This window comes from Oryzias latipes, chromosome 7 (assembly GCF_002234675.1).
Source record: "Oryzias latipes chromosome 7, ASM223467v1".
NCBI classification, from domain to species: domain Eukaryota; kingdom Metazoa; phylum Chordata; class Actinopteri; order Beloniformes; family Adrianichthyidae; genus Oryzias; species Oryzias latipes.
In genome coordinates, this window is record NC_019865.2 from 8,511,850 (window position 1) to 8,533,853 (window position 22,004).

The 22,004-nt window shown below is 38.7% G+C and overlaps 1 protein-coding gene across 1 annotated transcript in view; it reads right to left on the reverse strand.

The window, feature by feature from the left end:
- Positions 1 to 22,004, reverse strand: part of LOC101156495 (kazrin) — a 155,657-nt gene that overhangs the window by 58,013 nt on the left and 75,640 nt on the right. Inside the window, exon 3 of the mRNA XM_011476908.3 lies at positions 4,166 to 4,273. Within this exon, the coding sequence (XP_011475210.2) occupies positions 4,166 to 4,273 (108 nt within the window). The remainder of the gene's footprint in view (positions 1 to 4,165; positions 4,274 to 22,004) is intronic.

Sequence of the window (22,004 nt, forward strand, 5' to 3'; positions counted from 1 at the left end):
TTCAATGTGTCAAATAGCATCTTTCTACTTTAATCACAGGAATATTGTAAAAAGATAACCCGATTTAAAGAAACATTTATTAAAATTCTGCTGACTCACATTTAAGCTAGAAAGAACCAAAAATTCTTCTCAGCTTTTTCAGAAAACTAAAGGAAGCATGATGTAAATAAAAAAACAAAGAGGTTTCTTTTTTAATTTAGTTGCTTTGCTTTAATTTTTTCATCATTGTGTGGAATTAAGGGGGAAGAGACTCCGCTGAATGGGAGCAGTTTGTGCTTTAAGTTGATTTTTTAGAAACAAAACATTAGAATGGAGGGTTCTTTAAAGAAAGCTGTTCAGCACAGACAAGATGATTGATTCCTTCTGACTTCATGACCTGTGAAGTCTGGTTTTTAGCAATCAAGCTTAAAAGAAAAAAAAGAAAAAACTGCTTCTTCATGGCCAGTGGGATGTTTAGCCTTCGAATAAAGCAGCTTTCACCAATGCCTTGCAAAAGTATTCAGCCCTTGGATGTTTTTTGCTTTTGTTGCTTTCATAAATTCATGATAAAATCACGAAATTTGTCTTTCCTCACACAAACATTTACTAGAAAAAAAACTTCAATGTCAATGGAAAAACAGATTTCTACATAATGATGTCTACAGAGTAATGTCTCATAATTTTCTAAATATGTGCGGCCAGTGCTTTATTCTTGGCAGAACGGACCCAGAAGAATGGTTAGGATTAAACAAATACGTGCCAGCAACATTTAGCCGTGGATGAACTTAAAGTCCCTGCAGTCAATGCAGCAATGTAAGTATGTGGGAATAACATCAGCCTTTATTTAGTCTGGACACGACTGGTAACACAAATTCACGTGATTATTTACATGGTTTCTCAGGGCATTTCTGCATTCAATAGCGGCCTCCACCAGCTCACAAACCGTCCCAAAGCCGCTCCTCTGCTTAAGACACACTTCTCCCCGGAAACACGGTTTTCCTGAGTCGTGCACCTCACTCACACAGAGCAGCCGGAGGGACTGCGGCCCGAAGCCTCCTCCAGAGCACACACCGTAACAAAGCACCCTTCCCTTGCCTGCAAACATGAAGCTACAAGTCCGGCAAGGGAACTGCCAGACCCACCTGCACTCCCTTTAAGATGCATCCGCGCCTCTCTACAACCCTGCACAGGTCCAGACATCCCAAAAAGCCACACCACCCTTAAACAAATCAACAACACCCCCCCAACCACCCCAAATATTGGTGCATGTGCGGAAGGCATTACCAAAAGCAGAGGGACTGTCTTCATTTTACACATGTCTTACAAAAAGACTGCCTTATTTGGCATTCCTAAATGAGTGAAAGCCGGGTTTACAGTCCAACGTGTGATGTGTGTACATGGCAGAAGAGAGGTTTGGGTTTTGTTGCTGGAAGCAATCTAACTGCCACTCTCTGAGAGGCTGTAAGAGGGCTTTGATGAGGGCAGGTGTTTTGGAACATGTCAGCACATGAGAAAAATGGAAGTGCTCAATGGAGACCACTCAGCCACTTTCACTCTTTTGTTCATCTGTCCCTCCTCTTTACTGCATGGCTTTCTCTTGGTAATCATTGTACAGGCTGTACGCAGTCAACAAAGTGTCCTTGTGTAATCTCTCACCTTCTCCTCTTCATGCAGCTCTTCCCTCCCCCCATTTTTCTCTCTCTTTCTCTCACTCCTTCAACCATTTCTTTTTTTTTCTTGAAGCACCATTTAACTCCTTTGCATTGACCTTTCTATTCAGACGAGTCCAGATGTGATGCCTCGCCAGGGTAGTGACATCACACCTGCTTAATGTGCGGGGGCAGCACTTGCCTCCATAATGATCCAGCCTGAGCAGCTTCACTCGTGTTTCCTCTTTGCTTCCCTTTCTCTCTTTTACTGCAGAACTGAGAGGAATTTGCTGATAAGACAGCCCTTCAGTTTGCCGTTCTCATTCTGATGGAACTTGTAGTTATATACATGGCCTTGCCCACTGCAGGGATTTTGAGCATTTCTCCTGACTCTGCACATTTGCAGCACCCAGGAAATGACTACTAGACCTAATGCACCAGTTGCCACATGCTGCAGGAGCTTGCACATGAAAGCTGATGATGTCTCTGTATCCATCTGTGTGAGGGGCAAGTGTCCCTTTGTCTAGACACAAAATCAACTTCTATATGTTTGCATTTCAATTTGAACAGATGAGTGAGTCATTACTTGTGTTCTTCTTCTCCATGTAAGCCTCTATCACGGCACTGACACCACTGCTCATGTTGTGTTCCCGTTGTTGGAAACAGAGACCTTCTGAGTGCTTACACAGTGCCGAACATAATGCAAATGAGAGAAAAGACTAAACAGACCCTGGGGCAGGACATAAATAAGGACAAGGTCCCCACTGGCAGTCTGCTTGACACTTCAGTAAACGCCTTCGACCACAAGAGTCTTACTTTTTATCATGGTAGTGCTAGGACATGGAGACATTGAACACGGAGAGCACAAGTTTCATTTTTTTTTTTAAGTTAATCTTTTTTCCCCCCCTTTTTTTTAAACAGGGACAGTAAACGTTGATAAACATTTCTGTAAATGTGCCAGCGTTAGGGACAGAGATAATTTGCAACTAGTCCCTGGGCAAAATATAGACTGCTAGCAATAAGCAAACCATAAAGGTAGCTCATAAAATACCAAAATAAAAGCAGTAAGTTAGTAAAGCTGCATGAAAGCTCATGTGGGAGACTTTTCCGACCATTCCAAAAGCTGTCACAGAGATAAATACAATCATTAAAGTTTATGGTCCGTTCTTAGGGGACGGTTCTTTCACACCGGAAGACAATGAGCGCACTGATAAAACAAAGAAATACACTAACACAACAATGCACATTAGTAATTGTGATTCTAATCATTCCTTACATCCCCAAATTGGACCATAATGTTATTAAATCAAAATTACTTCAGTCAAATATTATTTTAAATGTTTAAAATATTGCTTATTTTAAAGGGCTTATCTCGTGCTTTTATTAAGCCTATCAGAGTAAACTATATAAATGTATGTGACAATATATCACCTGTGGCACACTAAAGAATGAATTCTATGAATTATTTTTACAGCTCATTTACAACCCAGAAGTGAGACAACTCGATCTGTGAGGCATCGCCTTTCGCTACTTGTGGGTGCCGCCCATTTCTTGATGACAACCTAGAGATGGCCTCAGCAGCGTGTCTGCGTTTCGCCCACAAAAACAGACAACATCTGAACTTTAGTGAAGATGGATGTGGTTATTTAGGAACCACACAAAAGTGTCTTTGCTGATCATTGTTAGCTCCGCAGAGAAAGTGTAAGTGTGTGTGTGTGTGTGTTAGCCTCTCTACCTGTAAAGGGCTGTTTCTCACTTATCTATCTATCAATGAGAGAAGCTGTTTTTATGGATTGGGATGGGCTGATCCTCAAAGCGCAGGTTTTTAGAGGAATACTTACAAATGTGTGAATGGATCAAAATACTGCTTCAGGGTTGTTTTTTGTGAGGAATTAACATTATAATACACTGAAAAGCTCAAAAAAGTTGATATTGCATGATATAAGCCCTTTAAAATAATTTAAATTACTGTAAAAAAAAGTTTAAAATAAGTGAATAAATGCAGACAGGCTTTCAGGAAACATTTGTTTTTTTGTTTATACTCCGAAAAAGTATAAAAATAAACATTCAAGAGTATAAATTCTTTACAATTTCTCCCCTCACAGTGGTAAGTCAACTTCAATTTGAAAAGGCAGGTCCAAATGTTGTGCTCCAACAGTTTCATTCACAATTTTAGACAGATTTATCTGTCTAAAAACTCGTGCAAACCAGCACGAGTTCGTGCTGGTTTGCGGCGCCTTCCATCCGTGAAACCAGGGTTCGACTCCGGGCTGCTCCCTGTTCCCTTCTTTACCTCTGCCGGTTCCAAGCCCGGTTTGAGAAGGTTGCGTCAGGAAGGGCATCCGGCGTAAAACATTGCCAAATTTACCATGCGACTTGTTCGCTGTGGCAACCCCTGATGGGAGAAGCCGAAAGTGGAAGATCTCAAGTTTGCCTTAGAAATTTTTCCAGATGTTTTTTAGCTAAGCATCACTACCGAATAATAGCTGTTCAACTTCATCCACACAATCAGTTCAATAGAAGCCATAAACACTGACCTTTGTCCAGCGATGCATCTGGAGAATGAAAGTCCATGAGGCTGCTGATTTCAGTCTTGTAGCACAGATCAGTAGCCGATGGTTTCTGCCTTGGATGGGATGGAGAATCTGCAAAAAAATACAACAAAGCAACATTGTTTAATGACAAACTGAATTGTGTGTAGCAAACATTTGAATGATGGAATAAGTGATGCAGAAAGGTAATGCAATTATTCTTCAATTAATTGGAGAATTTGTTGCTTTAAATCAATAAACAGCAAATAAAAGCTTAAAATTATTTTAAAAAATATGTTAAACTAGAAAAAATATTTTTTAACTTCATAAGTCAATTTCATGAAAAAATAAATGAAGTTACTGTGCAAAATTAATGGAAAATACAGTTAAATTATGACAGCAGTAAAACAATGTATATTCTAATATAAAAATTACAGATTTCTGTCAAGTAAAAGCATCTCAGAATTAAGTTTAAGATCTCTAGGAACAAATTGTCTTGCAGGTTACAAAAAAAATATAAAAAAGGTTTGCAGCAAACAGTAAAATTCATGCACTACAGCACATAAATGAATTCCACCGAAAATTTGACAAGTTCTCGTAATAAACGTGGACTCTGTTCTGCAAAGTGAATCAAATCTGCAATCCATCAGCTCAGCCGCTTCGTCCTGAGAGAGCATAAATGCAGAGCCCACAGCACAAACAAAAACAATCTGCAGCACATGCCGACACGCAAAGACACTACTTGGAGACGAGACTGCACCCTAGTGTAAATATTAGCATATTTATTACCAGAGTGATTTGGTTTGTGAAGTTCAGTGGTTTCTAATGCAGTTTTCAATTTTCAGCAGTGCTGCATGTTGAATGAATTGCTTGAGGTCAGCTCACATAAAAGTGCTAAATTGATGCTGTCACCTATTTCGACAACTTCTCCCATTCTAATGCATGCATGGCAGATTAGATCCCTATATGATACTTCAAGACTAACAACCACCAACAAATCTTAAATAAAAATAACAGTTTGAAAGGTTTGCTCGGCTCACACAGTAAAGTTCACCTTTCAGAGGCTGAAAATCCAGTTGACTCATCAGACTCTGCTCCTCTTCTTTTCTGTTTCTTCTGCCGTAAACCTCTTGGTTAAATTATTTTTTACATTTCAAAAGGTGTTTATGTTATTGCTATTCCTGCTTTTTGATTGGAATATTTTAGGGTAACAAATAAGTGTCTGGCTTCCTGCTTTAACCTCGAGTTATTCATGACAACATTTTCAATTTTCCTTTCATTTTTATTCACAAAAACCTCCTAGATTCTTTGGTTTTTTGAGTGTTATGTGTGTTGTGTGATTAAATTTAAAGAGCAAGTATTTTGCTTTTAGGAATCTATTTAGCTTTGAAAAAAATATTCTATTACAAGTTTGCTTAAAAAAAACAAGGTTAATGTCAATACTAAACAGAAAGAATTTGTAACAAAACATACTAATTGTCTCTATAATGCACCAGCTTTTGTAGTTTAGTGTTATTTTTTTGTTAAATTAAGGACTTCTCCACGGTGGCCCTGAAGTGCAACATAACATTTTTGAAAAACAAAATTTCCAAAACTAAACAGCATTTTGTAAAACAGTAGTTTTCAGAAATCAAAATGAAATTATGCAAAATAAGAACCGGAAAAGGTGTGTATGGGACGTCACTTTTGCAGTGGCTGTCGTCAAAAAACGTAAAGAAATGTCTTCTGTTGGAAGATGTCGTCAAATAACTTCCAGTTTAAAAGGTGAACAGACGTCATCATCCAATCAGTGATGTTCCATGATACCTGCCTTTTCCGGTTTCTTATTTTGTATCAGTTTTACCATTTTATTTAATTGAGTTTTATGAAATACTTCCTTTTTTAGAAATTAATTTTGCTTTTCATTTTTAAACTTGCTTTTCAAACTGTTGCAATCTTTTATACGTCTTTGAGTTGAGTGATCTGTTGATGTCCTTTGCACTTCAGAGGGTCATGGTGGTGAAGTGGTTAGCACTCTTGCCTCACAGTAAGAAAGCCCTGGTTTGAATCCCGGGTGGAACCTTTGTGTGTGGAGTTTTTGCATGTTCACTTCATGGATGCGTGGCTTCTCTCTGGCCACTCTGGTTTCGTCCCACAGTCCAAAACCATGCTTCATAGGTTGATCGGTTACTATAGTGTCCCTAGTGTGCATACCCGTCCAGGGTGTACGCCGCCTTCACCAGTTAGTAGCTGGGACAGGCTCCAGCAACCCCATGACCCCAAAAGGGTTACAGCGGGTTAAGAAAATGGATAAACTAACATCAAGACCACATTAGTTTTCATATACAGTTTCTGTCCCCTAATCTCAGAATTTTTGTAACTTATTAACAGTAGAGGTGTGGATGTGTTTGAGTCTTTTTTCTAGTTGTTAACTCATGTAATGTTGTCACACATCCCCACTATAAGGGCTGGATTTTACAGTTGATTGACAAAAACAATAAAACTATTATCACTCGTGGGAATTCTTACTGACTACCTGCTCCCTCACAAATGATTTATTGTAGAGCCCTCCATTTCTGCTCATTGTATGACAGATGTTTGGTGTGATCTGTTAAGGATTTAAGATAAAGGCATCATTTCCTCAGCCTGCCTCCAGCTTCTTTATCTCTGCACTGTTTTTCTCATTTCCTCACAGGCCAACATTTGTGAGACATTTTGTCTCACAAAGACACAAAAGACTCAGCTGTTATCAAGCTGCAGATGTAGATCTCTGCCGCATAGAGTTAAGACCATCGTATCAGAGAGGAAGTATGTTTGCATGACGTGTATGATGCAAACTTTCTTACGAAAGAAAAAGGGTTTATTAGTATGAAGCAAATGTGGATTTCATTTCCGATTTCCTCATTTTAGGCTCTAAAGAGAACCAGGTTTGTGAAAAGTGACAGTCATCACTTTTTATCAACTTTGGCCCTATTTTGCTGTAAAACTAAATGCACAGTTTTGTTTGTGTTGCCAAATCATTTTGTAAATCTTGTGAGGTGACTTAAAAAGTCCTCCAGCATATGTCATATGTACTTGTTTTTTGCTCATGAGAAATTTTTTCTCATGTTCTTTATTTAGGAATAAAACTGTGTATGTGTCTTTGACGTTCCTAAATAAATTATTTCTGTAGAAATGTGATCTTCGGTGTGCTGTGTATGTGGAACTACAGCAGAGGAAAGCTCTTACTCTTCCTCCCGTCAGCACAAAAATACAGCTCTCTTAAAATAGACTCAACAAAACCTATTTCATCTTGTGCAGACATGAGTGACACGAAAAAACTTTGTTACTTGAAATGGATTTCTTTGTTGTCAAGACAGTGTGGAATAATATTCCAATACATGATCTATAAAGCTTATGAATTTCCAAACAATCAAACCTTTTCTATTTTTATTTCATAAAAGGTCTACGCACAACAATTTTATATTTTATCTTTTGAAGTGTTTTACACAGAAAAACTATTGAGTAGATAAATCTCTTGCATTATTGTGTCATAACAATGAAGTACCAATTGTGGCTTAAAAATTTGAAAATTAACAGGTTGTAAAACAGATTTTTTTTCAAAATTAAACTCCAGTGAGCTTCCATTCATTCTTTCACTTTATAGCAAACTATTAGCAGCTTAGCTTCAGATATCAAAGGCACCAACTATGACAAATCAAAAGTTTTCTTCTTTCATTCACAGAAAAAGATGAACTGGCATCACAGTTTGCTTCAGAAATATCTTTAGGACTGACTCCGACATGTCACCACCCATAAAGTCTATAACCTTCCCCAATTGTGTTGTGCCACCATAAATGTCCACAGGTTTAAATGAATGGTTTTATTAGTGTTGGGTTTCTTTACAAAGTTGATATATAGCATTTAAATTCAGTTAGGGTTATTAATTACTGTTCCTTCATTATAACATTAGGTTTTTACCCCTTAAAAATGTTTTTTATAGATTTTTTATTTTTACAATGCATTGTAATTCTCATTTATGTTGTGTTTTTGTTGTCAATTTCACTTTGTTTTTTGGGGAGACACATTTACCAGTCTGTCCGGGGACTACTGATGAAAAAAAATAGCCTTCTGGCTAACTCTGGTATTTGCAGAGATGCCTTATAATACGAATGTCTTCGTCAAAGAAATTAAGAAATAAAATAAATAAAAGGCCAGAGTGTCAAAGTCTCCTTTTCCCCTCTCTTTCTCTAACACACCTCAAACACCCCAGAGTGAAATAACGTTTTAAAGAACACAAGTTCTTTAAAGATTCAAACAGATTTTTTGTTGGTTTAATGATTCAACATGGTGGATTAAAAAAAAAAAAGCTGTGGCTGCTTGGAAATCTGGGCTAAAACTTTGCTTTGGGAGTGTCTGGGGTAAAACTAACTCGGCCTGATGAAAACATGAGGAACTTTAATGATCACTCAGAGAGCTCTGTCTGATGAAGCAACACCTTGTAAACCTGAGATGCTCCCTTTTTTTTTTAAACAGATTGACAGGCTGGTATCAAATACAATGTACGACAGATCAAAAGCCACATCTGCATTATATGAAGCAAAGATGCGGTTATTTAAAAAAAAAAAGGCTTTCCACACTTTATTATAAAGCGTACAGATGGATAAAACCATTTTACTCGGTCATTGGTGCAGGTTATGGTCTTCCACAGCCTGAGGTAATTTGTGCTTAATTGTGCATGCAGATAGAACAACTTTTCCCCGGCTGTAATGCTATCTATGTTGAAAATCTCATTAGTCGTAAAGAGAATTAGCTGTTTGTGAAGTTGACTCTTGCATATATACCTGTTAATGCCCCGGCTCCAGCACTATTTGTCCTTTTGGATGGCACATTTTCCTCATTTTCTTTGTATAATGGGGGTCTCAAAGCTCTTCTCTCTTTTGAGCTGGCATTACTTCACATGCAGGCAGAGTGAAAGGGCGATGACTGGAACAAAAGGGGCCCCTAATGAGTAGAAAAGAGTTTGGGGGAATGAAGAGACAGTGCTGTTGGAACATTCGGCACACTTCCTATGCGTCTCCGCTCAGTCCGCAATCTGCAGACTGACAAAGCCTTGCCTTTTTTATTCCTGCCACTCGCCTTTAATTGCGCCGACATTCTTCTGTCCCGAACCTGCTGGACTGCTGATAACGCTTGGGTATTCATGCATTAATCACTCTCAGCCAAGATAGGCCTCTCTGCACTCCTTCACCTGCTTCAAGACCTCAATTCAAGGCACCCTATAACTTTCCTGCAGATAATAGAACTAATGGACTGGGGGTGTGATTGCAGGGAGCGAGTGTGTAATGTTCTGCTGTCTACACTAACCAGTCCAAATCTCAAGATGCCTGATCGTCACTTTAAACTGCTATGAAAGGTTCCTGAATGTCTGAAGCAGTCGATTCCGGAAAACAGGTGAGCTGGGATGTCATTAGCAGATATCAAGACTCCAGAGACAATGGGCTCTTGCTTGAGACCAAACCAAAGGTCTTTTGTTAGCGCCTGAATGTCATTTTCACGGGCACCATTCCAGGAACGAACACATCACTTCTGTACACTTAGAGTGAAAAATGGTCCATTTTGGCAGGTCCGTGACAGTGCACGGAGAGGTTTTTTAAAAGCACCTGAGCATGGCCAATTCCTAACATCCGTTACTGAAATTGAACCTCTTGAAAGCCGCGTGGCAGCTTCAATCAAGAAAATGAATCGTGATGTAGCTTGGATTTGTTGACAACATCCCACATTTGATGAGCTTTAAATCATACAGTGTAGACACACTCGCTTGTATCTTGCAGGGCTTACTGCTGCTATAAGTTTGTACATTTGACTCATAGTGGGGTCTTTGGATTTCCTTAATGTCATCAGGCAACATTACATATTTTTTGCTGCTATCCTGCTGCTTTACATATTTATGAAACATAGAGGGTGGTAAGAGGGTCCTTACTTTTATTACTGGCTTATTGGGTTCATTTTGTTTTTTGGTCTTAATAATTTCCGACACTACATATTTTCTCTTAAGAAAAATGACCTTTTAATCAAAGACTTGTTTTAAATCTTTTTTTCTTTATTAATCTCTGAAGTGGCTTCTGTCTTCTCTTTTATTATAAATGAGTGCATCATTTTTACAGAAATGTATACAATTCTTTCAGTCTAATCATTTCAGAGGAGTTTGGCCACTTCTGAAAAATCTGATTATTCATTTTCCTAAAAAAAGAAGCAACATAACCCCCTAACGCGCAATTAAAAACCCACTGCAATGAATTTTGTGTTTTTGTTTTTTTAGCATGTTCTTGTGGGATGATGGAGGACATCTGGTCAGAAACTATGTCCTAAAAAATGACAAGTTTTTGGAATTTGGCTAAAAACAACATAATCTTAATCTAAAAAAATGACTGGGAACACTTTTACAACAGATCAAAAGATGATCAGAGTAGGACTTTATATGTATATTTTAATATCAATTATGTCTTCATTTTACAGAAAAAATGTTATTCACTACCTCTTAAATATGATCAGAATAGTCAGTTTTACACCAAGTGTCTTTAAAGAAACATTAAATCCCCACTTCTGTCACTTTAAATTCTTTCTAGCTGAGTTTCTCTCATACAAGGATGAGAATTTTTCATGATTCTGTTAATCAAGTTAAAGTCAAGTTAGTCTGTTAAATCAAGTGACCAAAATAAATTTGAACTGGTAAGGATAAAAGATATTTACAAAGCTGAAAAAATAATCCAAAATGGCATAATAACTCAAGTGATTTGCTGGGAGTCTGTTGGCTTTATTTTCTTCCTTTTTTGTCTTTATCCATCAAAGAAAAACAACTATTTAATAAATTAATACTGTCTTCAAAGCATTCAAGTTCAAAGCATCTAGCATTTAGGATTTTCTCTGATTAAAACTTTACTTCAGATTAAAAGATTTGTTAAAAATATAAAAGAAAGAAACATCGAAGGAGTTTGGTGGGATTATTTTAAAAATAAATGGCACCTGGTGCTGTTAATCCCTAAAGTTTTGAATTCTTATAAGCAAAGTTCTACAGTAGATGTGAACACTATAATCATTTGTCGATGTTTAAACATAAAATAAAATAAGGTTTTAACCAATGACCGTTGACAACATTAGTGACAAAAAAAAAACTTTATTTCCCTGAGAGGACATAACTGACCACAAGAAATGAAGCAATATATAGAAAGAACAGATTGATATTTCACATGCAAAAAAGATTTACCAGGAAATATTTTGGAGGAAAAAAGTTAGTAGATTAAAATGGTGAGTTCTCTGGATTAAATTTTTATTAATTTTTACTGAGGAAATTTGCTCTGTCAAACGCTACAGTATGTGATTAAGCAGCATGGAGCTTCTTCAAATTACTGAGGAATTTGTACCAAGTTTTTATCTCAAGCTGGGCTGCACCAATGCCACAACTTAAAATCGCCTTTTGCTGCGGCCCTGCAGTAAATGCATATTACACTGTGCTTTTGAAGAAACACACTACCATCTTTGTAATGTTTAAACTTTGCATGTCCATCAATTTTTTTTTTTTTTTTTTTTTCATGGAGATGTGGCAAATTGTGGGTCCTTGCTGGAGTAAAGTGCCTGTTTCCCAATCATTGTCAAAAAGGTGCTGGTTGGTAAAAACCAGGGAAGTACACTTGGCACAAAACAGATTTTGTACCAGTGCAGCATGGGAAAAAGATGCACACAGAAACAAAATAATTCTGTTAACTACTCTCAGCTTTCTACAGACACTACGTCTCAAGCAATTATAAAACACAAAACATTCTTGCAACAACATTAGGTAACAATGTCAACCTGACGTTTTCAAGCAATACCAGTCCAAGACTACAGGTAAACAAAACCAGAAAATAAAAGCTGCATGATTAACAATCTGCTACATTTGTGTTGGATGAACACAAAACCTACAGTAATTTATCAACCTCAGACAATCATTGAAGATATCGTTGCCATTGACAACCGCATCTGTGAGCCACTAAGGCAAGAAACATGAGGTAATTATATGCTCCTGTTATCTGAACTGACATTTCAGGAAAAGACATTCTTAAACAAATGTCACAAAGAAGAAGGGAGCAAGGAAAAAGCAATAACTTAATTCAAACCAGATAATGTCTGATTTCAGGGAGTGCTTTGTTGCAGCAAAGTAAATTCCCCAAATCCTTGATTGCATTAGCACTTTTCTGTGTTGTGGTTTTCACTTTGTAAATGAATTTGTCACAAAATTAAGGGACAGCTGTTTTCACACAGTGGTATGGTTTAGTTGACTTTCAAAAGTGTCAGCTGTAACAGCATTCTCATTCTGTGTTTTCAGTAAACAAACAGATGGAGAGGGCAGTGGAGACTGGGGGAAGTCCCCGAATGGCTGCTCTGGCGGGGTCTTCATTTCCTCACTGAGGTGTCAAAGGCTCCATCCTTTCCTCCAAATGCTTCAAAGTAAAAGGAAAGAACATTTACCTATTATTAAATATGCTTAAACTGAAACAGCAATTTACCCGTCTGTGGACAAAACACAAACATATATGTTCTATCTCAATTTTAAAAAATGCTTTCCTTTGACCATAGTTGACTGTTTTCAGCATGCGTATTTATTGTAATTTTGTACAAATAAAGTTATACTAATAAATTCAAGTTTGGACTGAATTGAAAAGAGAAGCTTGGACTCTAACTTTGCATAAAGTCATTTATTGTCATGCTTCTGTTTCTGATTTTTATTTTTTATTTTATCAGTTCAAAATTAATAAATTAATGAAAGAAAATAAATAAATAAATACATTACGGGGTATCCTCATTTTCAAAACACAGAAGTGCCAACCAGTTCAAAATTGATCATGGAAGAGAAATCAATAATTTTGGTTTGTGACCGGCCAGGATTATATGACACCAAGCGACACAGAAGATCAAGAATTTAACGGATTTATTTATTTAAAGTGATGTAAAGAATTTGGTTCTTTATTATCTCAATGACTGTTCATATGTTGCTCTCATGATATAGACCAGGGCTTGCCAACCCGGGTCCTCTAGTGCCTCAAAGCTGCCTGATTTCTAGCTCTCCGTGGACTACTCGATTCTGACTACCTAAACTAGGTTTGCTCAGTCAATCAGGATGTGGAATCACTTTAGTCAGCCAACAGCAGAAAGATGGTCAATGAAAGCTATAAACCAGGCAGAATTGTGGCTCTTGAGGACCATGGTTGGCCAACCCTGTACTGGACAATTATTCAATTCTTCATATATTTCAAATTAAGCATTAATTTATTGTAAAAGTCAAGTGTGCACATCTTCATGCTATTTTTTGTATTTATTTTGTTATGTTAATTTGCCTTTCAAGATGAAATGTCTGTTTTTGTTCCTGTAAAATTTCTCCCAAGTGTGACAGACTACAAGGTGTCTTATACAGGGATTTTTTCTTCTTTATTACGCATCTTTCAGCATCCGTGACTTTCCTCTGGAGTGACTTATAGTGAGGTACATTTTTGTTTTTCAATTGCTACAGAGATGACACTGCTGCACAAGTTTGAAAGGGAAAGCTAGAAAAACACTTTTCAGGCAGATCATTGCCGTTTATTGTGATCTTTAAAGATACTTTAATGTAGGTTAAATGTCGTCATGAGAAATGTATGGAGCATAATCCATTGGTTTCCACCTGAGGAAATAACCAAATGTGAAACATTTCTGCAGTACGGAGCCCGTGTCCTTACATTAAAAAACTAAAATATATCTCATTCCCATCATCCCACAGATTAATATCTTGTTCACATTATGGTGGTACGCTCTCCGTCCATCTTGTTGCAAAAGCTGCTTTCTGCTGCTACTTCCGTGTCTCTGTGAGCATTCAATAGGGGTAAAAATAAAAGCAAGAATGATCGATCTATTATTGTCTCGATGAAAATCAGAAAAATATCATAAGATTAGGCTGGCGGCTTCGCCTACCGGACTTGCATCACGCATACTCAAGATGCATTTCGACCAATCACCGTGTCCCTGTAACTGAAATGTAAAAACAAGACCAATGATTGGCTTGTCGAAATGCATCTTGGGTATGTACCAGAATATATAATGCTCTTGAGCTTTTTAAAATAACTAAATCTGATCTCTAAACATCCTCCGTGTCTTCAATGCAATGTAATGAGACACACACAGACAGAAATGTGAAGGTAACGGCTGTAAATCTATGACGTATAGCATGATTAACGATCGACTAGTAGTTAGCATGTAGCTTACAAGCCTTCGAATGTAAAGCGACTACTAAATAGTATGTTAATGAAAGACAAGTACTGAATATTATTATTCCTATTTGACCCTAAACTACAATATCAGCTGGCTGTCTGTCTACCGGCCAGCCAGCTGCCCGAATGCCGGCGTGACAAGCAAAAGAGCTTCGCGGCGGAGCGAGGAGCTATGTCCGGTGAATTGTATGGCAAAGCAGCAAGCCTAGGTATCATAAATCTTATGGTATTTTTCTTATTTTCATTGAGACAATAATAAATTGATCATTCTTGTTTTTCTTTTTCCTTTCTTGAACGAAATTCTCTCCGTCTCCGTCCGGCCACTGAAATATCCGTCTTTCTGAATGACTTATGACGTGAATAATGATTCCGTTCGCACAAATTAATTATTTTGAGGGAACGAAATAGTATTTCGAGGGAACGTAATATCATCTTGTGGGAACGGAATATTATCTTGGCGGAACAAGATATTAATTTGTAGGAACGAGATATATTTTAGTTTTTTAATGTCAGGACACGGGCTCCGTACTGCAGAAAAGGCAGCAGCAAAAAAAAAGAGAAAATTGTGTATTCACTAGGTGTTTTTGTGATTGTTATTAAAATCCAACAGTCAGACTTTTGGGATGATTGCACATAACAGAGAGAGGGTGGGTGTTTGAATACGTATTGATCGGAATAAGATGGGTTTCGTTTGACAGAAATTCATGCGGGAAACTTTTGAACAGTGGGCATATTAAAAAATACATTTAAGTTTCTTTGGAGTAAATTACAACAAAGAAAGAAGACAAAATTTGTTTCTCTGAACATTTCTAGTGATTTAACTATGCAAACGTGTACTTTTGCTAATGTTCATATGAACGCATCTGTCATCTCAACTGGTTTCAGAGAATGAGCAACAAAACATGATAAACACAACTATATTAGCAGAGCAAACATATGTCTGACAACAAAACTGTGGGGTCTTTGCATTCTGATTCCTATATTAAATTTTCACAAAAAAACAAAAACAAAAAAAATCAAGACTCTTGACCAATTAAACAAAATCAGATTGTAAAAGTTGGAAATTGGTTAAAGAGGGTTAAGCTACTCCTGCAGAGCGTTACAAACACATCCGCCAAGCTACCAATGTTCCATGAAACTCACAGAGCATGAAGAAGCCCAGGGCTCCTCTAATTATACAATATCTTATCCTGCGAAACTAATTGCAAGTAAAGCATAGCTTACCCACTCGTTTAGGCCAACCAACTGTCAGATAAAACTGGATGTGATTCCTTTAATAAAATAATTACACTGTATATTTTAGAAGTCAACTGGAGAACATCCTGCATGATTAGTTATAAGAAGAACCGTATTCCATCCAAGCTCTAAAGAAACATAAAATATGGTACAATCTGGTCAAATCCATCTCTTAAAGATTTGTCAACTATGTGTAAAATCTTCTCAGAATAACTTTGCAAGTTGTATCTTTGATGTGTTTTAGAAGGAAACAACATTTAGATCCCAACCGAGTTCATCCCTGAGTGTTTGGTGATGATGTCTTCCGACACATTAACACTTTGAATTTGGAATTGTTGAAACACACTAAAGCTGACAACAAAATGAGCCTTCTCCACACTTGCTCTCAGAAATTAGGAGTTCAGATTCAACAGCTGAGGTCAGATTCAAGCAGCCACTTAACCCCTTTTGCTGCTGCGGGAAAGTGGCTCATCGAGCATCTGCAGACAGCTGAGAAATCCCGGCAGGACTCCCAGATGGTAGCAGGATGTGAGCAGAAAAGGAAAGAAGGATTTGAAAGACAAAGGTGCTAATTATTTTTATCTATATTTTTAAAAAAAAGTTTACCCCCATCAATCCAACACATTTTTTTACCTTAAATTTCTATTTTTATTGTAATGTATTGGTTAAAAATATTGTTTTTATAATTTACATTTCCCATATCATTTACCATTTCAATAAATCACACCAATTGGGTTTTTAATCATGTTTTGGTGTTTTCAACATGTTCTTGTAGCATTTTTCTCATGATGGAGGACATATATATAAAAAATTAAGATTAAAACTGCGTTCATGAGTATTTCTTTATTTAAATCATGGTGAGTGAGGAGTAGACACAAACATACAGAACATTGGAAAAGCCTGTAGGTGTGACTTAGAAGCCACTACGGCAGGCCACAAGCTCCCCGCTCAGCTCCATTTTGATTCATCCACCTGTATAAAAATAGATCCACGCACGTCTTCATTTTCCTTGTCTGAGCTGGTATCTGGCACAAAACTGTGAGGCTGGATAATTCCAATATGGCTTACCATATTACCAAGCTAGCGGGAAAGTGTAAACAGAGGGATGTTGGGAAGCGGGGGATCCTTACACTACTGCCAATTTGCAGAAACAATGTTCTAGAAAACGAAAAAGTTTTATTAAATGTTGCTTAAAAACAGCCTAATCTTAATTAGAAGACACCACGAACACTTTCAGACAAACAAAAATTATTGGAGTGGGACTTTAAATCTTTATAAAAGTTTTACCTGCTAATAAACAACTTTTTGTTAGTTGGCCATTTTTGCTATATGTAGATTTAAATAAGAAATAATCCTGGATTGGGTGAGATAAAAAAACATTCAACATATTTTTAAGGCCTGTTTTTACCACCTCCAATGCAAACTTTGAACTAAAATGACCAAACCAATGAGTGAAAGGATTGTTATTAGCTTTAATTTGAGTCTTGAAGACAAAAGTTGAACTTTTCTTGTGGGCATGAAAAGTAAGTTTGAGTCACCTCAAAGTTTAGCATCGGTCTCACTGCAGTCCTTGTGTGACAGGCAGGTTGCGTTGGGCCTTATCATCACTCTTGGTAAAGCTGTCAGCAGCAGCTGGGAGTTGGAAAGCATTCAGGGACGTTTCACACTATTATTGATTGGCTAATGAGCCAAAAGAGGACTCGTACCGATGTTAGGCGTTGGCCTGGAAAACACATTTGGAGTGACTTGATCAGCAGTTGGCACCAATCAGTGGCCTTGTTTGGGTCTAGCTGTCAGCCATCAATCTGAGAGCATTTTTTCTACTTACATTTTGTTTTAACTTACAAGCTCCTTTATACTGCATAAACTGTATCAAGGGCGTCCTGTAGATCTCATTACTCAAGAAGTTTATGTAACCGATGGCAGCAAATTTCAGTAACAGCTAATTTTACAGCTGACATGACTTTAAGTCACAAGCAGCAAAACACTTCTAATTCATCAAACTCCCTTTTAGTGTGATTTATTCATAAGCTAACAGTTACGCTTCAGAAGAGAGGGGGGGGGTAATGTGTTCCTCACAAAAGATGAGTAAAATAAGAAAAAGAGCTTTTAGGGGAAAGATGAGGACGCCTGGGTCACTTCAGGTCTGCAGCTAACAAGCTCCTAGGAGACATATTGGATGGGGGGTTGAATGTGGTGTGGCCACATTAGTCAATGTGCCAGGGGAGAACAGAGTGGAAAGCTCAATGACTGTAAAGCCTTTTCTTTGTGGAGAATAGAGGAATAAAAGGTCTGGGTTATTGACACTGCAGCATGGAATGATCAGAGGGGAAATAAATGCAAAACAATGCAGTGCTTGGGCTTTTTTCTTTTACTGTTTTTCTACCTCTAAAGATACCTGCAATACTACAGAATCAGAATGCGTTCTCTACATTTGATACACAAGAGACCAGTGAGCGACAGTTTCAGCTTCACTCTCTGGGAATGTTTGGTGCTTTAACCTCACAGTTCAACCTTTGATTCCAGGTTTCAAGCAGGGAGACATTAGATCTTCTAATAGCTAAGCTGAACTCATAAAAATACGTTGTTGTTGAAATGAAAGTAGGAAGTCATGAGATACATATTTATTTTTATCAGGAAGAGAAAGATACTTTAACACATGAAGGAACAAAAAGTAAAAAGTAGTCACCCATCAGAACATCCTGAGAACGTATGGTTCTAATTACTGAGCATGAATAGTAATTAGAATGCCAAACAATATTTGTGCTTTTAAGAAGCAAATTTTAATTTTTTATGTTTCTTATTTTTTTTTTATCAGAGTGGGTCTTTGATAAAAATCAGGTCTATTGTTAAATTATTTAAACTTATCATAGTACCATATTTTACCACTATATGGAACCTTACCTTTTAAAGAAAACGTTAAGCCTTATAATCTGGGGTGCCTATACATGGAATAAATCTGATTATTCTGTTGCAAACAAGGTTTTGTCAATACACCGACTCGGTTAACGTGTAGCGGTATCAGACAGTTTTTTCTAATGTGTTATTAACAAGGTTGGGAGTTAGCATAGTCATAGCAACGTTTGTTTTACAGGTATCAGTTGTTTTTTTTACAGGTTACAAAGAAGGTCAGGAGTTCTTGTGAATATTCCAACATGTCCAATGGGGCTAACGTGTAGAGTGTTACACGCAAGATCTAGAGTTACTCTAAACCTACCGCGTTACCTTCATTACCTTTCACTACCCTCCTTCATTACCGCGAAGGAGGGTGTAGGGGCAGGGATGTCCAGTTTAGCTTAGTCAGTTTGTTAGTTCAATTTAGTATGTTCCTATTGAATTCAATGTATTCATGATCCTTTTTATTTTGTGTTTTACTTTTTCAATTACCGATATGAAGCCCATCGAGACAACTGTTCTTGTGAATTTGGGCTATACAAATAAAACTGAAAATTGAAATTAACCGCAGTTAATAAAGTTTGACTGACAGACAGACTAAGCTCTGAATCTTTTGTCTCACTTAAAAACAGACCTTTCATTGATGTTGATGGTGCACCTTATAATCCTGTGCGTAAAATATGGCACATTAAATTAATGATCCAACTCTGTTTGCCACATTTATGCCCCCAAAATCTATAACTTAGTTTTTTAATTAACATAACTTTTAAAGATCCCCCCAAAAAATCATGTTAATTTTGGAAAAGATGACTGGCAGCATGGTCAACAAAACAGAAAACATGAGTATCTTGTGGTACACACGTTTCATTTTCCACGCTTTCCCTTCTCCATTTCACTGCTGGAAAATGCTGGGAACGACTGTGGCACAGGCATGGTGATGTAAGCTGTCACAACACTGTGCTGCAACAGCAAAGAGGAAGGGGGTTTTAAGTGCTGCACTTAGTGCTTGTTGACACATCTGACTCCCACCAACAACACATGGTGCTAATAATAAGGCTGTAAACACCTGCAAAAGACGGTGGAGCACAGGCCGCTGCTCTTTGAATCCTGACATTTGCATCTGTCTGACCCTGCCAAGTTGTTTTGTCTATACTTATCATCATGCTGTTGTGTAACTGTCAGTGTTCAGCTGCACCTAATTGTCTCATATTCACTCCAGCTAAAATGACAGACAGAATTAATTTGTGAACAGTAATAATTGCTTCAGATTTCTTTTAATGCTCTGCATTTCTATTATTACTTTTGAAAAGTCATTAAAAGTCTCAATGCACAAATGCATTTAACATAAATCATAGCTGACACCTTAACGTTTAGTTTAAAATTATTTTCATGCCTCTTAATTGTCTTTATCACTTTTGTGCATTTCACTCACAAGAAGCAAACGTTACTTTTTGATTTGAGACTTGGTTTCTGTTTGGATGCCCACTTTTTGTTTTATCTTAAAGTCCCACTCCGATCCTCATTTGATCGATTTTAAATTGTTCTTAGGGGTCTTTTAATTATGATTATGCACCCCCCCCCAATCTTTCTTGTTTTCTAGGATATTCTTTCTGCAAAGCAGCAATAGTTTAGAAAATTGCAGCCGAGTTGTGGGCGAGGCTGTTGTCACAGAGCAACCTCGTCTACTCTTCCTTATTGCTTTATAGGTAAAAAAAAGAAAGCTAACATCTATATGTGTGTTTTTTATAGAATTCAACCCACTACAGCTTATACATGTTGATTCTCCATCATCTCTCTACTCCTCACACACACCTGAGCGGGCGTGGTCGCAGGGAGCTGTTGGCCCACCCAGTATATTTTAGTTTTTTTTAACTTGCCACAAATGCCACAAGAACATAGTAAAAACACAAAAAATATGATTTTTATCTGAGTGGGTCTTGATTATTTTTAATTGCACACCTGGGATTTCTTTTTTTTTTTTTTTTTTTTTTTTTCATTCTTTTTAACTTGTTCTGTCCAACAGCTGAGCAAACAGATTAGAGCTGAAGTCTTTTTGTGTTGGACAGGTTTTACTATCACAAAAAGAGGTTATATAGCTTCAAGAAACTAGAGTGTAGATTTGTATAAACCCCTTTTTGTCGTATTATTTTTTATTTATTTGTTACATTTAGTGTGTGTGGGGAGGGAGAGGGGAAGAATGTGAGGGGAAGGTGGAAGAGAGTAAAAGGAAGAAAGGTGAAAAGGTGGGGGATACAAGCACTGATTTGACTAAGTTATTAATTTAAGCTGTAACAATTATACCAGATCTGCTGGAAAGACGAATGTTACATCAAAGGTGAAAATCTGACACTAAGATGAGCGAAAAAAAATCTGTCCATCAATACACTGTAGGTAAGGAGGAGGGATGAAGCAGACAGGGAGTGTGGCAGTGTGCACGTGCACGTGGGGGTGGAGATACATGCATGCTGCCGACGTGAACCGTGTGTTCATAAAGGGAGCCAGAACCTACCCAGCCAGACCAGCCAGACCAGGAAAGGGGAGGAGAGCCCCCCAGGCCAGAAGCCCCCCCAGCATCCGGACCCAGGCAGCCCGGGAGGGGAGGAGGAGGGGACCGCCCACCCCACCAGCCAGGCACAGAGAGGGCCCCCCTACAGGGGCCCCCCCAATGCCCAGAGGCACAAGCGAACCCAGTGTCCGGCCCCCAGGCCACAAGACAGGAGCGCTTAGCCGTACCAGGCGGCAGCCATGGGGGCCACCGGGCGCCGGACACCGAGACAAAGGCCAGGGACGAAGCCAGGGCCCCCGGAACCCATGAGCCAGCCACCACCCGACCGGCGCCCCGTCCCCGCAAGCCAGCCCAGGCACGCGACCTTAGCAACCCAGGGATCGCCACGCACCCACAGCCACAGCCACCCCCCTAAAACCCTACGCACTACAACCCCCCCCCCCCCCCCCCGCCATAATATCTGACCCCCCCTCCCCAACCCTCTCAGTGCCCTCCCCTCTCTGTGATGGGGAGGGAAAGCCCCAGAGGGTCCCAGCGAGCCAGCCCTCAGGTCGGTCCTACCCATGCACTCACACACACATACTCACAATCATCTGGCTACCCTCCCTACCCCCGCCGCCACGCAGTAACCCCCCCCCAGCCGGCCGACCCCCAGCGCCGCATGCCCGACCCTTCCCGCAGCCGACAGGATACCCATAAGCCCGGCCGCCCTGAGAGGACCAGGCGGGTGAAGACCGGCCGCCCCCCCCCGACCCCACCCATGTATGGAGGTGTGGGAGTGCTGTGTGTGTGCTGCAGGTAAAATAGGAGGTCACCAGTGTGGGGGGCTCCACCGCTGCCAAGCCGCAAAGCCCCCCACTCCGGAGTCCCTCTGTGAGTGGTGTGTATTTGCTGTGTGTGTGCTGCTAGCATGCAGTGTGTGTGTCTACAGAGGAAGTTAAAATTGTGGGGGGGGCCAGCGAAAGGTGAG